At 31.1% G+C, this 22,349-nt stretch overlaps 1 protein-coding gene across 1 annotated transcript; it reads right to left on the bottom strand.

Annotated features, from left to right (window-relative positions):
• Positions 1-5,463: 5,463 nt before the first annotated feature.
• Positions 5,464-7,119, bottom strand: LOC107911371 (protein JINGUBANG). Its single transcript, XM_016839214.2, has one exon. It carries the CDS (start codon positions 7,049-7,051, stop codon positions 5,780-5,782), a length of 1,272 nt encoding a protein of 423 aa, XP_016694703.2. The 5' UTR covers positions 7,052-7,119; the 3' UTR covers positions 5,464-5,779.
• Positions 7,120-22,349: the final 15,230 nt, after the last annotated feature.

The following is a 22,349-nucleotide window of genomic DNA, read 5'->3' as shown; positions in this document are numbered from 1 at the left end:
ATCAGAATAGGGGACCTCAAAACCATTCTGACCCTGTCTCACTAAAATTCAAATATCTAAAAATATACAACTCCTATTCTTACTCTATTTTTTTCATGGGAAAGTAGACTCATTCAGCTTTAATTTAGTATCTCATTCAGCTTCTAATTCAATTTCCACAATATTTGATGATTTTTCAAAGTTACCTAAATGCATATATCCAAAAACTGTTCCATTACAAATTTTTAAAAAAATTCAATATAACCCCTTTATAATTATCTAACCTTCCCTGCAAATTTAAATCACAACCAATTCCAGTATTTCAACTACTTCATTTAAATACTAATGAAGTTCAGCCAATCAACCATTTCAAACTAAAAGCATGTATATATTTCGATATCTAACACAACCATAACATTCAAATTTATTTTGCATACTTAGTCATTCATACTAATACTTTTTACTTCAATTCCCTATACATGCCATATAAATCCAAAAAGTTGCTTAACAAAATCTACCGAAGTAAATCTGGATAGTGTGATCGTTGTTGTAGCTCCGATCCTCTGAAATATATATATACGTCAATCTACAAGAAACAGTAAACACACACACCAGTAAGCTTACAGAAAGCTTAGTAAGTTCACAGGCTCATAATAAAATATTACCAAAATTTCACTAACAACATTAACAAACAAATAAAAATTCAGCATTTCCTGCCAACCCTAATCTCAAATAATAAATATATTCAATCGAGCTCAATATCAGATGTCAACTTCTATTCCGACATTTAGTTTCAATTGCACTTACAAATACCTGTCAAATTAAGGATCGTCTTACGGAATTGAGTACATCGTTTACCCGGTGCCACAATTTGCTTGAATATTTCACATTGCCTCAGTATGGTTTTCTTCACGGAAACACCATACCTACTTTTCACAACTCAGTATGGTTTTCTTCACCGAAACACCATACCTACTTTTCACAACTCAGTATGATTTTCTTCACCGAAACACCATACTTACTTTTCACAACTCAGTATGGTTTTCTTCACGGAAACACCATACCTACTTTTCATAACTCAGTATGGTTTTCTTCACCGAAACACCATACCTACTTTTCACAACTCAGTATGGTTTTCTTCACCGAAACACCATACCTACTTTTCACAACTCAGTATGATTTTCTTCACCGAAACACCATACTTACTTTTCACACTTTGCCATGGATCCACCATGGACTTATCCGTCAATTCGTCGTTGGTTGCCAAACATGTATACTCAATCCTGCGTATCCCTTAATTTGAACTAACAATCTCATCTTATTCTCATTTTTACCATAATCATAATTCAGTAACAATATACGAATTTATACAATATATCATTTCCACATTAACAATTAATCATAAAAATTCAGCCATATGAACTTACCTGGGCCGATTTGAAGAAGTTGTAAAAGTTCAGAAACTAGTTCGATACTTTCTCTTTTTCGCGTTTATCTTCGGATTCCCGATATGGTGTAAAAATATGAAAAACCAGCTTGTTTCAGACCTCCTATGGCGTTTTTGCTGATAAATTATGAAGAGATCTCTAGATTTTTCACTTTTATCTTTGTTTTATATATTTAATTTGTAAAATTTCCAATTTTGCCTTTATTTCTCCTTACTTTCTGCTGATTTTTCTTGCCCAACCGTCCAGCCCATATAATTTGGGCCTAATTGCTTTTTAAATCCCTCCTTATTAGTCACTTAAGCTATTCAATCACAATTTTAACAAATTTTGCACTATTCTCAATTTAGTCCTTTTTAATTAATTGACTATCCAAACGTTATAATTTTCTAACGAAACTTTTTTACTAACTCAATGACACTCCATAAATGTTTTTAAAAATATTTATGGCTTGCTTATGAATTCGAGGTCTCGAAACCTCGTTTTAGACCCAATTTACCTATTAAATTCTTTTTAAATCGCAAAAATTCACTAAATCACAAAATTCACTAATTCAAAAGTTCTTCTAAATTTACACTTGACCCATAATTATTAATTTATTAATTTTTAAGACTCACTAGTCAGATTTAGTGATCTCAAATCACTGTTTCCGACACCACTGAAAATTAGGTTATTACACCACTTGACTATCCTTAACCATTTTCTAAGTTCAATAATCAAATTTAAACATGCCAAAATTTCATATACACAACCAAATCCATTAATCCAATATTCGATCATCAAATTTAGCCTAAAAAAATTCATGCCATTTTCATCTTGAATCGTACCTAAAAAGAACTCACTCATTCAAGCATATAATATGTGCATGCTTAACCATTACAAACAGATTTAAATAACCTTTACACAATCGAACATAAATTCATCAATTCACCTCATCACTGAGCCGAATCACAAGACCAACCACAAATGCACATCAAATCATGTATCAAGCTTAATAAATGAGCTATTTATAAGTCATTCATATCATTACTCAACCAAGCATATAACTAAAACACCATTTATACATGTCATGGAACATACTTACCAAAATATGTGTATACCATGACCAAAATTACACAACCATCAACTAACTCATTAATCAAACCAAACCATATAACCAAATACCACACATATATACACCATGAAATATATTCCATAATAAGCTATTGCCATGACCGAAAACACATAAGCATTAATATCAAGATTAAGCCATTTTCGCATGGCTAAATATATACATACATTTCAAAACCAAACATATCAAGCTAGACTATACATGCCATATATCTTAAACACAAGTTTTCATTCAAGATACCAAAATGGATATCGGTAGTGTGAAGACGTTCCTCGATGATCCCGAACTCGAGCTAGCTTTAAATATCTAAAAAAACAGAGAAAGAATACACAAAGTAAGCTTTGAAAACTTAGTAAGCCATAAATAAATAAATCATCTCAAGTTTATTAGTAATTCAATTCAACTAGGCCAAAATTTAACCAATCTAAACCACATAAACACTCATCACACTTGGAAATTCATAAAATCACATTAAGTACCTTGCCTACCTTTACTTATCATAAACATATAAATTTCATACATACCTGATTCATTTAGCTTAATTTCACCATCATTCTCAACTTGTCATTTCTCGTTGAACCGTTCGGAATCAAATAGGATACTCAAATAGCTCTAAAAGCTCGTACAATGCCAACGTCCCAGACGTGGTCTTACATGTAATCAAATATCGATGCCACTGTCCCAGACAGGGTCTTACACGAAATCATATACGATGTCGATGTCCCAGACATGGTCTTACACGTAAATCTCAAATCGATGCCAACGTCCCAAACTTGGTCTTACACGAAAACACATCTCAGAATCCTATGTCATGACATATGTATCCCAACTATTCCTATGATTCATAGGGACTTTCGGACGTCATAATTCGATCAATTTAAGCTTAATACTAGTCACACCATGCTTATATTAGTTCGGCAATATGTCAAATATATGCATACCAATTCGGCAACATTTAAAACATATACATTTGAATTTAACAACATTTATTTACTTATGAACTTACCTCGTACGGAGACGAACGGACCGGAACGACTATTCGACTACTTTTAAAACATTTAAAACATATACTTTTAAACATTTTTCAATCATTAGTTGATTTTTAGGGGATTGGGAATAAATGATATAGATGCCGGCTATGAAATGTCCAAAATCTCTAAATATTGTTATTTTAAATTATTTAGGTAAATATTTTTACATTTGTTGTAAATATTTTATTCTTTTAGATTATTTTGATAAAATAATCAGACCATCACATTAAATGTAGGAGTGTCCCGTCAAAACCCGATAAAGGTAGTACAGAAATGCGCTCCAAAGTTGTATGGGATGGGCAACCAAAATTTCCTGTTTGCAGATTGAGGCACAGCTATATTGTCTTTTTTGGTACGATGCTGTCAGTTGTGGTCAGAGAGGATATGTTTTCCTTTTCGTGTACATCAATCAATGTATGACTAAGGGTGAGTTTGGATGGACGGTGCGTTTACCTGCGGTTAGTGTAAAAACAGCGGTGGGAGTGAGATTAGATACTGTAGCGATACTATAGCGTGAGACAAAAAGTAAGCTAAATGCACCGCACCCAATCGCCCATCCAAACCCACCCTAAGAGAAATAAAGTAAAAATTGGAAATAGACGCTGACAAACCTTCCTATTTTATGAATCTCACACCCTTTGTGTATTGTAATTTTCAGATCTTGAAATTGAAAATTAACTGAGCAAAAGAAACTCAAAGTAATATTTGTTTAAAGTTTGCTTTGATTATTAAAATTTTATTTCATTTTTTTTATCACTAAAATTGTAATTAGTTTATTTTAAATTAACTAATTTAATGTATTAATGTCAACTTTAATATATAATTAAATTAAAATTAATTTTAAAGCATTTACCAGTATTTGCATGGAAATTGATTTAAAAATAAATAATATAATATAACACAATATATTTCATTATCCTTCATGAATTTTATTAAAATAAACTTATATATGTTAACTTGAAAATACATTATATTTAAAATAGATTTATATTAAAATATAATTTAACTAATAATAATTAAATAATTTTTAAAAAAATTATATTTTTTTCATTATTGTGTGATTAAAATGTCTTAAATATAAAGTAATGAAAATAACAAAAATAAATAAATAAATAGAATAATAAGTTATTAATAGAAGACAAGTTCATCTTTTGCGTAAATAAATTTTAAATGTGCCTCAAAGAGAAAAGTGGATATTTTCTTGGAAACGAGCTTTGATATTGTATTTGAGGAGCCTGGCTAGGGCCGGCCTACAATCTAGCCATCAAACGAATCTGGTGAATGGTGCACAAAGCGGCATTTACACAATGTATTGTACAAAAATATATCTTCTCCTCCCTGTATATGATATGTTGATTTACTATTCCATTGGAATTTGTATGCTAGTAACCAAATAAAAGCACCATAACAACACAATCGATGTGATGCCCTAAAACGGGGCAAGGCACATAAGCTCCCTCGTCTCTTGCGCATTTACATGGGCAGAGTATGTACAGGACCTTTTCTATGGGCTAGAAATTAGACAGGAGGACCTAGTTGCAGTGCAATAAAATGAGTGCTTACTTGAGCTGAAGTTGGTCCTTTCTTCATCCCATTTCAGAATCTCCCTACTGCATCAACGCCTTTGGGTTCCAATCCTTTTAATATGGGAAACATACATCTTCCTCCCTGTGAGCAATTAATAAAGCCTCTTGAACTTGACTGCGATATGACGGAATGCCATCTGTCCCTTCGTACGATTATCTGCAACCTGGGAAGCTTGGGTTTTAACTCAATATGTGCTTGGTTTCAATCTTACACAGGGAAAGGTACCGATACTTTTCTTGATCATACATGGCAACTTCCAAGTTCAAACCAAAAAGAAATGCCTAACCCTGCCTTTCATTAATTGATGTCTGTTTTTTAGTCGCAAATGCTGCTTAAATTCTTTTATTAGCTATGTTGAGCTCGTTGAATTAATTGCCCAAGACTTGTACATTCAAAGCATGCATTTAAAGAGAATTTGACAAGTTTCTTATGAGTTGATGATTCAGAAGAAATCCATCACCTGGTATTTATATAGAATTCAAGTTCAGCACTGTTTGTGGAAGGAAATGTTAGTCAATATATACATTTTTATGGATTTGATTGACTCTTGTATGAAGTATGAACATCTTAATTAAATGCCTATTATCTTTGAAAACCTAACAACCAAATCAAGTCCTTAGAATCCACTATTCCTTTATTTGGCCAACTCCGCCTTGGGAAGAGAAAGCGGGATTCGCTGGCAATGTGGCCGGTAGATGTTTGGTGTTCGATGATGAGTAAGACTGCTGCCGCCATTGTGTCATCGGCGGGGCTCGTTCTGATATGCGCCACATCTTGACCGACTTATCTAGGCTACCACTGTAAAGAATCCACCGCTCTTGACCAGGGATTGATTCATCAGGATCTCTTTCTATTGCCAAGCACTTAACGGGACCGGCATGGCCGTCTAACATGGACAAGCAGAAATGCTCACCCCCTGATCTTTTCCATACGGTAATCCCCATATCAGCTGATCCACTGATCACAAGGTTCCCTGCTGTTACCAAGCAAAGAACAGCCAGTTTGTGCCCTCTCAAAGCACCACCGTGGAAGAGATGGTTGTCACCTTCCCAAAAGTTAACCACTCCATCCGATGACCCGCAGTAAACCATTGTAGCAACAAGGTCCAAAGCCAATGCCGTAACCGCACATTCTTGTTTCAGCAATGTCTGTGAAAAGATATGCTTGGTTCCTTTCTCTTGTAACTCTCTGCTCCAAATCTTGACCGTTCCATCAGCTGAGCCTGTAAACACTAACCCATCGAAGCCTGCAGCAATGGAATTCACTGCATCATCGTGGGATTGAACGGATTCCAAGCATTTCGAATCCAAAACTCTCCAAACTTTGAATGTTTTATCCCAAGATGCCGAGTAAAGCAACGTTTTATCTTCATTCAAACTAAGGCAAGATATAGCATCGATGTGTTTGAGCCATACGGCCTTACGATTGCTGTTCACTTCAACATAACTACTTGGCTTCATGGAGCTTATTAAATAATCTTTAAAAGCTGGTAATGTACCAACTCGTTTATGAACACCTGAGTTTTTGTTAGCAATCTTCCAAACCCGAATCTTCCCATCTTGATGACCCGTAAAGATCTTCTCTCCAGCAATGACTATGGTTTTAACCAATCCACTGTTGGATTTAAACCCAGAAAACTCCTTCTGGTTCCTCCAAACTCTAATGTTCTTGCTATGGGAACCCGTGTATAACAAATCCCCAGAGGCAGCCAAGGAATATATATGCCCTTCTTCACGTACCAACGAACCCATGAGCACGTTAGGAGTGACGTTGTTGGTGTCTTCAACAGCCGAAGCATATAAATGAGTGGATTCGTGAGACGACCATGGAGATTTCCTGAAAGGAGACGTTGAACAGTCGTCATTGTAATGCGGAGGAGAGTCACCGTCGACTGCCATTAAAGAATTATCTTTGCTTTCCTCTTCACCGAGAAGCTTGTTTAATTTGTTCTAAGATTGTTTCCATGTTTTCCCATAAGATGGAGTTGCTTTGTTAACGTTGGAAATTTGGTGGTAATGAATGTTTATAGGGGACAAGATTTAGGGTGGATGAAACATGAGTATATTGAAAATTAGCATAATTATCACTATTTTTAAGGCAAGTCATTCCCTGAGTTTTGGGGGAATGAAGCTTCTTCTTTTTTTTTCCTAAATGGGATAAATAATTGACATATTGAATCGCTTTAGCAATTTAGTTATATTTCTCTAAAATAAATTTTTTAATGTGTTTCATAGTTTTGCAAAACTATTTTATTTATTGTTCAAATCCAGTATAACATTTCGAAGTAAAGAAATATTTATAAAATGGCTCCACTTCTTCTTTTTAGAAAAATAAAAAAATAATTTAAAATTAAGATAATAAATCATAATAATTTTATTTAAATATTTCAAATATCCATTATTGTTACCCTTGTCAGTCGATAAAGTAAATCGCACCGGAGACGATGGCTCAAACTTCATTAGAAAGCCCAAATGAGGGACCGTCTGATGAGTCTATTTCAAGACTCAATTGACTTATTGGGAAAATTAATTCAAATTGATAGGCGTTAGTTTCATAATTGAAAGAAATGAGTCCACCTAGTTTCACCAATTCCATCGGTTGCCTGTTTGCATTAATTGGGTTTAGAGTTAGGTTGGGTTAGGATAATACATTTCTTATTGGATAATGGGGAGGATTAAATTGGATTGGTTTTGAATCTTTTGATTGACTGAATAACTTAATTATTAATTTTTTTTTATTTAATTCTGTAATTTTTCAAATTTTTTTGCATTTCCACATAACACTCTCAACAGCTAAAAAAAGAAAAAATGTTAATTCATATGAAGTGAAATTAATAGTTTTTTTTAATATTTTGACATTAATTAACCTGTTTGTATTTGGTTGGCTGTACTTTTTTATTCCATAATTGATTTTAAAAAATTGACATGTGTTTTATTTTTTAAATATTTTACTACATATCTGTAGAACATTTGTCGACCTCTAACCCTACTTGTAGAATCTAAAAACTCTACTAATAGTATATTTGATATTTTCTCTTAATTCGAAACATAAAGTAACATTTTAAGCATTATTGTAACTTAATTTAAAGAGTTACACTTAACTTCTGATTTCAAATCTTAGTGACACATTAAATGCATGGGTCAAATTAAACTATAAAAGTAGTAAACATAAAATTAAAAATACCACGTCATAGTAAAAATACTATATCATATTTAAACTAATGATGCATTATTTAATTAAATCAATTTCTTAAAACTTTCAAACAATATCATTCTACTTGTTTTTCTAACAAAAACTCTTTATACTCATTTTAAAGGTACAATCATCAAAATTTGCTCTATAATCCGAAATAAAGGAAATGGGTAAACTATTTAGATAGTAATCTAAGTTTTAACACGTTTTTATTTTGATTATCTATTTTTTATTAATTTAGTCACTCTCATTTACTCAATTTCATTTTTTAGTCTCTCTCTGCTAAAATGCGTTGGTCACCATACGAAAATATTGATTTGGCATTCTTTCGACTGGTATAATAACATTTTAGCCCTTAACATTTAACATAATCTGTCAATTTAGTTCTAATTTTTTAAAACAAATTTAGATTCAATGTTTTTACATTCTTTTAATTTAATAAAAATTCAAAAAATAACTTGAAAAAAAAATCTCAAAATACATAAAAAAATTTAAAAAAAGAAAAGAAAATTACAAAAAATATTAAAATTTCAAAAACTTATAATAAAATTATAAAAATATATATTAAAAATTATAAAAATATATTTAAAAAAACATAAAATTTATTGTTGAGGCATACAATATTGGTGATAATCAAATCAGCCTTCAAATCCTGAAATCATGAGTAAAGTTAAAGTAGTATTTGAAAAAATACCTAATAAATGGATTTGGGTGTAATTGCTTGTAATTATATACATGTGACATGTTTGGGTAACCATTACAATCAATGGGTCTCACTAAATTGGGTGTAATTAAAGTAATTATGTGGATAATTACACTCGAATTTAATTACCCTATGGCTTTCCAAACACTTATACATGGTTTAAGTTATAAAAAATTATATTATAAGCATGAACACGTATGAGTGTTTAGGATGATTATAGTAAAAAATTTCTAAAGTTATCGAAAAAAGTATATTATAAAAGATAACCTGTGTTATAAAAGACTAAACATGTTATAATATACTTATTTATAAAAGATTTTGACCCAAAAGTATGAACATAACTTATATACTTGTACACGCTATACGTTATAAAAAATAATATACTTATATTATAATAATAAAAAGTGTGAAAAAAAAGATTTGACTACTCACTAACTCTTTCATTTGAGACATTCAAAGTTTCAAAATGCTGTTGGGAAAATTTTTGTTACTCTAAAAATAGATTTTGTAACGACCTAATTTTCAATAGTGTATTAAAAACTCGATTATGGAGCCAAATGCTAAAACGAGATGGTTAGGTCTAGAAGTGAAAATTCATGTGTTATCTACAATAATAATAGATTAAATTATTTAGTAGAATTAGAACGAATTGATTGATAATTAGAGTGTAGAGACTAAATTGTTAAAGTATAATCATTATTGAATTTTTAATTTAGAAAATGAAAAGGGATTTAGTTAGAAATTAAGTGAGAGAGTATAAAACAATTTGACCAGATGTATGTTGAATTAGTGGGTTGGAATGATTAAGTTTACTATCAATCACATTATAATAGATTAAGTGGGGGAGAGAAAACATAAGTCATTTTTATCACTTGACAACGTTGGAACGTCAAAAACGGAAGGAAAGAAAAAAATAACCATCGAACAGTTTTTATGAATTGTGCTTTTAATAATTCAGCTTCGATTACTTATTTCGAACAATTGAATACATATAATTGAATACAAAATAAATGTTCAAGTAAACGTATTTTTCTTTAAAAACTTGAGATGATGAAATTGATATTGTGATTATGAATAATTGAATTTCTGCTTCTTAAATGTATATGTTAGATGTATATTGTAATACCCCTTAACTCGACACGTTAATCGGATTAAAGTCTCGGAATATCACATTCGTCTACACTAGGTTCATACCGTTTACAAATGTTATACTTGCACTTAAAGTTTAGATTTACCCACTAGTCAATACAATTTTTTTTAATTTTTTATTCATTTTTTTATTTTATTCAAAATGTAAAGTATTGATACCAATTTATTGGTATCGGTATCTTGGCTCCATGTATCGATACCTTTTTATGGTATTGATACCAAATTTAGCTTCAATATTTTAGAAAATTTGATACCCACAACAAGGTAATGGTACTAAATTATCCAATATCGATACCCTAATCAGTTTTGAGCTTCAATGTTTGAAAATAAATCAATCGAAATCAATAGTATCGATACATTCACTAAAGTATTGGTACATTGTAACAAGTATCGATACTTTAACTTAGGTATCAATACCTATATAATGTTTGATGTTTAAAAAATACAGAACTGGCTCATACCATAAACGACCTGCAGTAAGCTACACCATTTTCAACCATTACCAATTTCTTCTATAATTATAAGCTATTAAGAGCATACCCAAAATACAACAATTCATCATCAAGGTTCATTACCCCAAAAGTTTAATTCCCAAACTCATAAAGTTCTTCCAATGGTTCTATGTACATGCCAAGACTATACCAAAATGTAAAATTCCATACTTCCTTTGGCCGGGAGATGTGATGAGATGAGTCGGAGTTGTTTCTCGCCTACTTTCCTCAAAATCTTCTACACCTACACGTTGAAAGAAACGTGTTAAGCTCAAGGAACTTAATAAGTATATCAAGAGTAATTATAGGTAGTTAGAATTTATTCATTGAATGTAACACCTCAAACCCGGCCTAGACGTTATCACCAGATCTAGAGAGGTTACCACGATTCAATTGAAAATTCAGAAGCCATTTGAGACTTGTAAAAATAGCACTAGCTTTTGATAAACAAAAATTCTATTTTATTTAGAAAAATACTTCTCTTAACTATTTCATTAAATTTTTTTATTATATATATTTATAAAACACTTAAATTTGCAACGAAATTTCTTAGTTAAATTCAGCTTTAGAAAAGGCGGTTTGTTATTGAAAATCCAACATTTTGCAATAGAAGTAATATCTTCTAAACGTTAAAACAACTTTAAAATGGAAAATAAAATCCAAACTTTAAAAACAATCCCCAAAAGTCCAAAAAAAGGTCCACGAGCAAAACAGATTTAATACGAACAAGTTAAAAGAAATGCAATAATAATAAATAATCGAGCTTCCGTTGCACTAATTCGTCCTAAGTCTATGGATTACCTGAGAACAAACAAATAGAAAGTGAGCTTACGAGATTAGTGTGTAACTTATTTCAAAAAATAAATCAGATACACATGATTCATCAGATATTATAGCAGATAAGTGTTCAAGTACCAATTAGATATATTTCATATACAGATACAGAAACAAATGCATAAATACAAATTCAGATATTAAATACCCATCCAACCCCACACACCACTGATTGATCGCGAGTCGCTTTTCAGAAAATTTACAGTCTAGCTGCCAGATCATTACGCGGTAATCCACCAGAAACAGATACACGTGATTGAGCCACCAAATAAGACAAACAAATTAAATTGCCAACACTTCCTTCATAGTCATAATCCCCCCAATACACGTGTAAAATTAAACAGATATCAAAAGCGTGTATGACATGCATGCTATACATATTATATTTAGGTCATATTAGCATAAAGCACATCATGCTATTACATATAACATATATCTCATGCATTTATAAGTCACATTTAACATAATAGAGCACCAGAAGTCATGGATTATAGACAAATTAATACCATACAGACCCTACGAAAGGGCTAAATTTGATTTGCACAGTAAATATGATCCTAGGGTAAAATTTTGAGAATTGGGCCCACGCATCGTATGGCCCACACGACCTCACACACACCCGTGTGTGTAACAACCCATTTTTAGTGGTGTCAAAAATAGTGGTTTTGGGACCACGGTTCCAACGAGGGAGTAAATATTTTAATATTTATTTAAGGTCTATGGGGTTATATTAGAGTTGTATTAAAGTTTCGTTAAAAAATTTTGAAGTTTAAATAGTTAATTAAGTAAAAATGACTAAATTGCAATAGAAGCAAAAGTTAAATCCTATTAGTTTAATGGGTTATTTGGATATGGAAAGGAAAGCTAATGAACTTATATGGTAATTATACCATATATGTTGATAGTGGACAAATATGGACATGTTTATGTTAGTATTTAAGTTATAATATGAGGGCGAAAGAGTAAATAATCAAATAAACATGAAATAAATAAAACAAAGGCTATCATCTTCTTTCTCTTTTTCTAGTTTAACCGAAAACACCATTGAAGGTGTAACACCCATAACCCAAATCCGTCGCTAGAATAGGGTTATGTAGCATTACCAGAGATTACGGAACAGATAATAGATATTTTACGACATACAATGTTCATATCATAATTCAATTATTAAGTCCCTTATAAGAGCCCTAAATGTAACAACCTGATTTTCAGTGGTGTTGGAAATAGTGGTTCGAGGCCACTAAATCCGAAGAGTAAGTTCGTAAATATTATTATTTAATATTTACGAGTCAAATATGATTTTTTTTAAAAAAAATACATTCTCGGGACTCCATTCCGGTAAATCGGATTTGTAAATATTTATTAGCTAGTTGTGTAGTTAATTAGGTTTTGATTAGGTGAGTTTGACTTAATTAAGGTTAATTAGATAAAAGGACTAAATTAAATTGATTGTGAAAATTTAATTATGAAATAGAAAAAAATTTAAAGGGATCAAAGAAGCAATTATGCCATTACTTAAAGTTGAGGCGGAGATATTTATTTAAAAATCTAAAGTTAAAAAATATTATAATATAATAATATTATTACTTAAAAGTTAAGTATATATTATATTATATTATATTATATTATATTATATTATATTATATTATATTATATTATATTATATTATATTATAAAAACAAACAAATAGAAAAGAAGGAAGAAACAAATTTGAAAAACGAAACAGAGAAGGAAAGAAGGAAAGAAACAAAAGGGAAAATTGGAGTTTTGAAGTTCTAAGCTTAATTTGGTAAGTCAAATTAGTCCATTTTCTTATAATTTTGATGTTTTTGGAATCCTAAAACAAAATACTACTTGATTTAAGTTGAAATTTTGAAAGTTAGTAATTTTTTTTAGATGTTGTTCATGTTGAATTAATCGATGAATTAAGGGTTAAATTGATTGAATTTAAAGTTAGGAGTTAGTAAATAGTTTATTTGTAAAATAAAACATAAGTTTTGAATAGTAGGGACTAAATTGAGAGAATTTCAAAATTAGGGATTTATGGTGAAATTAGAGAGTGAAATTAGTTTAAAGTGGGAATGGAATGAAAATATGAAATTAGTTTTGAGAATAAAAGTTAGTCTCGGTTCAAGGACTAAATTGAAATTTAGGAAAATATTGAGTAAAAATTGAAATATTTAATGTGAGATTGAATGGTGTTGTATTGATGATTTTTAATTGTTTTAATTCTGTAGCTAGCATTGTACCAGAATTCTCGACTAAAAAGGGGAAAAATATAGTTGACGAGGAATAGCTCGGAATTCCTGGTTTGTATTTCTATAATTCGAATCTAATTATTAATTGTTGTATTTTGATTAAATGTTATAGTAAGTGATTGAGGTGAGAATTATTGTGTTTTACAATTGAAATGGTTTGTCTTGATATGTGATGAAATTATATTGGTTGAATTGAATTGGAATATATATATTATGAATATATATGTGTGTAAATGTGAAATTGTGCAAATATGATAATTGGATTATTTTTTATATGTATAAAATTCAGTTTCAATGCCCAAGTAGACGGAATTTAAAACTACTGGGATATTAGTGGCATGCCATTAAGGAACTTTAGCGCGCTCTCTGATTATTAGCACATTGGTGCTTTCTGATTACTAGCACAACAGTGCTCTCCGTTTAGCACATCTGTGCTCTTTGTTTAGCACTTTAGTGCTCTCTGTTCATTAGTGCATAATAATGCACCTCTGTATTTGTTCTGTATATCCGGTGTGTTCTATAAAATCTACTTTGGGCTAAGAATATGAGATAGTAAACTGAAAATAGAATGTGAAATATGTTGTAAATACATGGAATACACAAGTTATATATTCATAAATTGATTGTGGAATGGATAGTGCCATTTTTTAAATGATACGTGAATAAATTATGGAAAGGTATTATATATAGCAAGTGATGACAATTGAGTATTGTGTGATTTTAAATGTTCAATTGTGCTTAACATTTTATTATACATATTTTATTATTCAGATTATAGAAATACCACTGAGTTTTTACTCAGCGTACGGTTTTGTTTTCCGTGCGCAGGTTAAGTACTTAAGTTTGATCGCTAATTCAGCATCCAACAACGATCCCAAACTCAAATATGGTGATGTTTATTTCTTTGTGTCGGCATGTACCTAGAGTGTCTAAATATTAGTTATTTTGTGGTTTGATTGTAAATGAAGTTATAAGATCTATTTTGGAGAGTTTATAATTTGGATTAAAATGATGATTTGATGACTTGTTTTGATGATATAAAATGTTTGAGATTTCTGTCTGTTTGATCTGTAATCTTCGGTAATGCTCCGTAACTCAGTTTCGATAGGGGATACGGGTTGGGGGTGTTACACTCAAGGCTCAAAATATACATTAGAATCGAGTAAGAATTAAATCAAGAAATTAGAGAATTTTTCACAAAATCTTAAAAATTTTCTAAGGTGCAGGGGACACACGCCCGTGTGGCTAGGCCATGTGTCTCACATGGTCGGGAGACACTCCTGTGTCTCAGGCCGTGTAGGTATTCGAAGTAGGGACACACGGCCGTGTCCTAGCCCGTGTCCAAATTAGGGTGGCTACTGACTTGGGTCACACTGCCAAGCCACACGCCCATGTGCTAGGCCGTGTGAGCATATTAACTTGTATAATTAAGGTGCAGGGTTCACACGGTCAAGTCACATGCCCGTATGCTAGACTGTGTGCCACAGATGATAGAGACACACGCCTGCGTCTCTGCCCATGTGAAAATACCTAAACATTCTGTTTCTAAAATTTAAATATGCAGGGGACACAAGGCCAAACCACACGCCCGTATGCATGGTCGTGTGTCACACATAGCTAAGACACACTCCCGTGTCTCTACCCGCGTGGACGAAAATAGGCTATTTTTCTCACCCAATCTTGATATTAACCTATGCACAACCATTTCCACTCTCACAAATCACTACAAGACCTTCAATTCAAGCCAATATCAAGTTTTTATAACTAACATATCATCACATATATTCAAATATCTTAACTTACCAAATTAACTCCTTACACCTATGTGCATATTTTACTAAATTCAATAGTTCAAACCATGTCTCAATAATCCTATTAATTAACCATCATCTAAACAATTCAAACATACTTCATACATGATTAGTCCATACTCAGATAAGTTGATTTGAAATATAAATAAAGTATAACTCTTAATATTTACACAAACCAACTTTACTTAAAACCATTACAACCCTATACATGCCATATAAACCAAAGTTTACATTGCAAAATCTATCGGATTAAGTTGGATAGTGTGGCTTGGTGTGTTGATCCGATCTCCCAACCTCACGTTAATCTATAAGAGCATTAAACAACACAAGTAAGCTTAATGAAGCTTAGAAAGTTTGATAGGTTAAACATAGATCTTACCGAACTTAATATAATAAATTTCATAGTAAATTATTCATACATTCTCCCTGTCAAACACAACATAATTTGATGAACACACTTCCTTCAAATCAATATCAATAATATTATTAAATTTCCAACATTAATTTCTTACGTCACTTGTCAAATCTTACTGAATTGAAGAACGGCTTACGGATATGAGTACATCATATTTAAAAGCCCGAAGGCTGCACTAAAACACATAAGTGCTAACAGAAACCCATAAAAGGTTGAATGGAGACTCATAGGAGCTGAACGGAAACCCATAAGGGTTAAATAGAAACTCATATGAGTTAACAGAAGCTCGTGAGAGCTAAACAGAAAGTAAACACGAAAGTTCGCAACAAATGCTGAACCTCGGTTTACTTGGGTACATTTGTCATCAATTCATCCCTTGCATATACCGTCAATTCATCCTTTGCATTTTACCGTCAATTCATCCTTTGCATTTTACCATCAATTCATCATTTTTCCACAGAACGATTGTACTCAATCCCGCGTTCCACTTGTTTTGAACATTTAATTCAATTTCTTATTTTTAACAATAATCTTATTTTCAACAATAGATATGAACAAATACATAATATCATTCATTAATTTAATAAATAAATATTAAAATTTAACCATACGAACTTACCTGGGTTGAATTGTAGGATTTGTAGTAGTTCAGAGACTATTATGCTAATTTTCCTTTTTCACGACTATCTACGAGCTCTTAATCTATAATGTAAAATTATTCATTCGTTAGCATATATTTCAATTTCAATTCACTTCATAATTAATACCCCTCAAATTTCTAAATTACACAATTACCCTAATTTTTACAGTTTTTAAAATTTAGTTCCTCACCAATTAGCCCATCAAATAAGTTAATTTTTTTCAATTGAAAATTTATCTAAATATTCTAAGCTATCATACAGCCTTTGATCAATAGAATTTAGTATCAAAACCTAATATTTAATCTTTTTACAATTTGGTCCTAAAATCAATATTTATCAAAACCACTTGATAAAATCATCATATAACAAAATTAAAGCTTCAATTCCATGTTATTTCATCAAAAATATCCAACATCCATCAATGGTAACATTCAAAATTACCCATAAAATCAAATACTAATGAAATAGATAGTTAGACATAATTGTAAAAGTCTTAAAAACACAAAAAGTACAAGAAAATAGCAAGAATTGAACTCGCATGAAGTAAAAATATGAGAAAACAGCTTTAGGAGCTCTTTTATGGCTGTTTTTGGCTGAAGATTGATGAAGAAATGTCTAGAAATTCAATTTGGACATTGTTTTATTTTTATCTTAATTTCCCAAATGACCATTTTGTCCCTAAATTACCTAATTTCAAGATTTTTCTCTGCTTATGCCACCTCAGCCTTCTAATAGGTGTCTAATTGCCTTTATGGTCCTCCTTTATTCAACACTTAAGCTATTTAATCACTATTTCTTTAATTAGCAAGTTTTACATCTTTTTCAATTTAGTCCTTTTTTAATTAAATATCAAAATGTTAAAATTTTCTAACGAAACTTTAATACTACCTTAATGACACTCCGTAAATGTTTATAAAAATATTTACGGCTCGGTTTGTAGAATCGAGGTCTCGATACCTCATTTTCAAAACCAGTTAACCTAATAATTCATTCTAAAACACAATTCACTATTTCAAAAGTCTTTTTAAAATCACATTTGACTTGTAATTACTAAATAATAAAATTTACGAACTTACTCGTCAGATTTGGTGGTCTCAAATCACTGTTTCTGACGCCACTAAAAATCGAAAAATTATAGAAGAGGGAGAAAAACTTCAATTTTTGTTAATTCACTTGCATGGTATGTATTCAAGTTCCGTTTTTAGTAATTTTTATGTTTTTTAGTTCGTTTTAACTTAAACTACTTAGTTCAAGGGTTAAATTGCAAAACTATTTAAGGTTGAGGGATATGCCATGAATGAAATCGATATGGTTGTGATGTTAATTGATAGTATATTAATTTTGATTGTTAAATGATCATGATTTGTTAAATGGATTTTGATTAATGTAATGTTTAGGGATTAAATTGCTTAATTTAATATTTTCATCTATATTGTATGAAATAATGGAAAAATGTAGATTATTTAAGCTTAGGGAAGAATTGGTTATCATGGGTTTAAGTTAAAATGGTTAAATTTCAAGTTACGAGCTTAAGGACCAAGTTGTGAAAAAGTTAAAATAGGAGAGGTAATTTTGTAATTTCATGATAATATGAATTATAGCTTGAATTGAATACTTAAGGTTATTTGAAGTACTTAATTGAATAAAATAATCTATTTAGATCAAGATAAGCAACAACCAGACTTAAATCGAGAAAAAACAAAAGCTTTGGAATAGTCTTCAACTCTACTTTTGGCGACTATAGTTATTGAGGTAAGCTTGTATGAATTATAATCTTATTAATGATAGTTTGATTGATTATATTTTATATTATGTTAGTTATAAACTGACTTGAAAAAAAAAATAGATTGATGTCTTGAATAATTGATTGTTAATTAATCCCGTTTGAACCTTCAGAATTTTTAGGATACAAATACATGTCATTAGGGATTTCATGTTTCAAGTGTTGGTTTGAATGTCTTACCGATGGCTGAGGTCCTGCATTTGTTGCGGATTCTCTACAGATTGTATGAGTAGTATCGTGTAGCTAACATTTCGACCCACGACTCGTGTGAGCAGACCCATTTCACGGCTCGTGTGAGTACTATTGAAAAGGAAAAGTTACGATTATATGGAAAGGCACACTCTGTGTGAGCATTCTCGAGTATCCAATGAAATTCTAGATGGTTCAATGGGTAAGTAAATGTTAATGGCAAGGTGTGTATACAATTGGATAATTGATCATAATCTTATGAAAAGGTAAATTTGATGAATGCAAATGATTTGAATGGAACAAAATAAGTATGTGATGAATGATATATATATGGAGATTCACTTATGATATGGCTGATTTTCTATATGTGTTATACAGGAGCTTACTAACTAGTGAGTTTGGTGGTGTATATAGGATTTTATTAAGCTTATGAGTACAGTAATGATGTTATGCATATTTCATAAAATGAGTTTAAGAATGGTAAGTTTATGTTTGATTTTATACGAGCCTATTAAGCACTAGTTGCTTACGTAGTTATTTTCCTCTGTTTTGTAGACTGTCAGAAGCTTGATTGGCTGGAAGCTTGTCAGAGTTCTGTCACACTATCCAACAATCACTTCGGTAGTTTTTGAGTTATTTTGGCTAAGTTTATAAATGGCATGTATAGGAATTTATATGATGGTAGTTTTTGAATATGCTAATGATCAATTTGGTATGAATATGTCTTTTATGTATACATTTTGTTTGTGTGGACTTATGGTGTTTTAGAAAGTTTTTGTACTTTTGTCACTTTTAAGTACTTTGTAATATTTGGTGTAGTTGGTTTGTTTATATATTAGAAGCCATATGAATATGGTTATTTTGGTATGTTTTTATGAAATTTGAATGGTTTGACAATTGATGTCATTAGGTAGCTAAATTGACTATGTTTTATACTTGAGTTGTGGCATTATAGATTTGTTTTGATTGAAGTTGTTTTGCTATAAATGAGGTGCCTTTGAATGACATACTGGTTAGGAGAATTAGATTGAATGAATTGACATATTTATATGTGTTTGAAATGTGTTTAGGTCTATTGAATGTATGCACAAATGGAGTAGATGGTTAGGCAAGTTTTGGACTTAAAATGGCTTATTTATAGGGTCAAATTGTGGAGCACATGGGCTGTCACACAGTCTAAGGTTCAACTGGGACTCGATAACCGTCATTGCATCGATTTAATTATACATTGATCATTTGACATTATAAATAACATAATAAACATTTAATTCAAATAACATCATAACAATTACAATTCATACGAACTTACCTCGACAATTAGGGGCGTGAAGGTTATAACGAGCTATTCCGAAGCTTTTGCTTTGGCCTCGGTGTAGGTCCATACGTGGCCTATCTTGATCTAAATAGACAATTTCAATCCATTTAATACTTATAGTATTCAACTTAGTCCTTATTTCATATTTATGCAAAATTACTATTTTGCCCCTAATATTTTAACTTTTCACAATTTAGTCCTTAAGCTCATAAATTGAAATTGAAGCATTCTAATCCTACCAGTTTCTTAAGGGACTTAAACCAACCCATACAAATCATCCTTTCATAAATTTAACATGAACTTTTACTATTTTTACAAATCAATCCCTATATGTAAATTTCATCAAAAATCACTTTATAAAACTTGTTTATTTCTCAACAAAGGTTCATAATCTAGAATTTAACATTAATAACCATTAAATAAAATTCATGGCATAACCCTCAAACTTTAGCAGTTTTACAAATTGATCCTCGGGCTAGCTATATTAAGGGTGGGTTTGGATGGACGATTGGGTGCAGTGCGGTGCATTTAGCTTACTTTTTTCTCATGCTACAGTATCGCTACAGTATCTAATCTCACTGCCACCGCTATTTTTACACTAACCGCAGGTAAAAGCATCGCCCATCCAAACTCACACTAAGCCAAAACGACCTCAAAAACATAGAAATCATTAAAAATAAGTCCAAAATGGACTTGCATACAAGGTGGAAGTCTAAACAAAGCTCAAACCCTATATCCATGGTGATTTTTAGTGGTGAAATGAAAATGGGGAAGAAGATGAATGTAATTCTTTTAGTTATTTTACTTTATTTACCAAATTACCATTTTACCCTAATTAATAATAATAAATTACATCAATAACTTGTCCATGCACATCCACAATCACCTTAATTGGTTTATTTACCATTCAAGTCCCTTAGTTTAAGATTTCAAAGCTATTTGATCCCTTTAACTAATAGAACTCAACTTTTACACTTTTTACGATTTAGTCCTTTTTACTTAATTAATCATTTAAACATCAAAATTTCTCAAAAAAAATTTAATACGACCTTAATAATACTCCATAAATATTTAATAAAATATTTACGACTCATTTTATAGAAATGAGGTCCCGATACCTTATTTTTTAAAACCACTTGACTTTAAGGTCTTACCACTTGAACTTAATTATTCTTCCATTTAACATAAGTCATTAAATCAATTTTTTATCATTACACTATATATTACTCGTAAATATTAAATAATAATATTTACAGACTCGTACATCAGATTTTTTGCCCCAAAATCATTATTCCGACACCACAAAGAAATGGGTTGTTATAGATCAAAAGTATCATATCATAAATTAGGTAGTTGTAGACGGAACTGCAAATTTAGTCAAGGTAACATTTGAGGAACATTGCTGACCCATTTACCAAGACTCTACTGGCTAGGAGTTTTGAGAAACACTTGGAGAGCATAGGAATACGTAACATGACTTATCTACTTTATTAGGGCAAATGGGAGGCTATTGGATAAAATAATTTTTTTTGTAGTATATTCATTTGTAAACTTGTAAATTTTTTTGAACAGATTGGTTAATAAAAAAATTTTATTGATTACATTAATATACTTTGTATGATTATCCTCATATGGTTTTTGCATGCAAAACAAAATAGAAGCAAATGTTGTTAATCAGATATCTAATGTTTAAACCAATATTACACAATATTACGTGGTCGGATCATAATACGGAGAGATAACTTATATTAGTAGATGACATGTCCTTAGTCTAATCAGAAATGAGCAAATTGATTGAAAGACTAATATGTCATCCATCAAGTCCAATTGGGGAGATGTTTTGTCTTAGGCATCGGAGTGGATGACTCCTAGAAAATAGAGACATAGATGTAACTAACTGGATCGACACTACATCAAATTAGACCCAAGAAGAATAGATCTTGAATCCTTTTATGGATTTAATCACTTTTGATGTTCATAATGTGGCATACCAAAATCCTGCATGGATGATAGACTATGTATGTGTGACTCATACACTTTGATGTGAGTAAAAACCTTAGTTCGAATAGATAAGAAACTAAAAGCTAGTATGTTGGTGTACGACTTTTGCAGTATGTAACGTCATTCACAAAAGTGGAGTTTATAGTCCGAGACATGGGTAAATGATATCCTCTCATTAGCATTACATGGTTGATGAAAAGTAAACGTGGTCAAGGTTCGTTTGTCTTTGTGATGAATGACTTAATTACTATTTGATAGTAATTGACTTTTCATGAAAGAAGATATAATAGTTACCATGAGATAAAATAGAATCATATTGGGAGAATGAATATTATCCCAAGGAGATTAAGAATATCCTATGAGGGTAACGCACTTATGACAAGGTCATTGGACACTAATTGAGTTGCTTACGTA

The sequence above is a fragment of the Gossypium hirsutum genome, chromosome D11, assembly GCF_007990345.1.
Source record: "Gossypium hirsutum isolate 1008001.06 chromosome D11, Gossypium_hirsutum_v2.1, whole genome shotgun sequence".
Classification (NCBI taxonomy): Eukaryota; Viridiplantae; Streptophyta; class Magnoliopsida; order Malvales; family Malvaceae; genus Gossypium; species Gossypium hirsutum.
This window is presented reverse-complemented; position numbering and strand designations above follow the sequence as displayed.

Coding starts and splice junctions, on each gene's coding strand:
- LOC107911371 (XM_016839214.2), bottom strand. CDS start 7,051: ATGGCAGTCGACGGTGACTCTCCTCCGCATTACAATGACGACTGTTCA.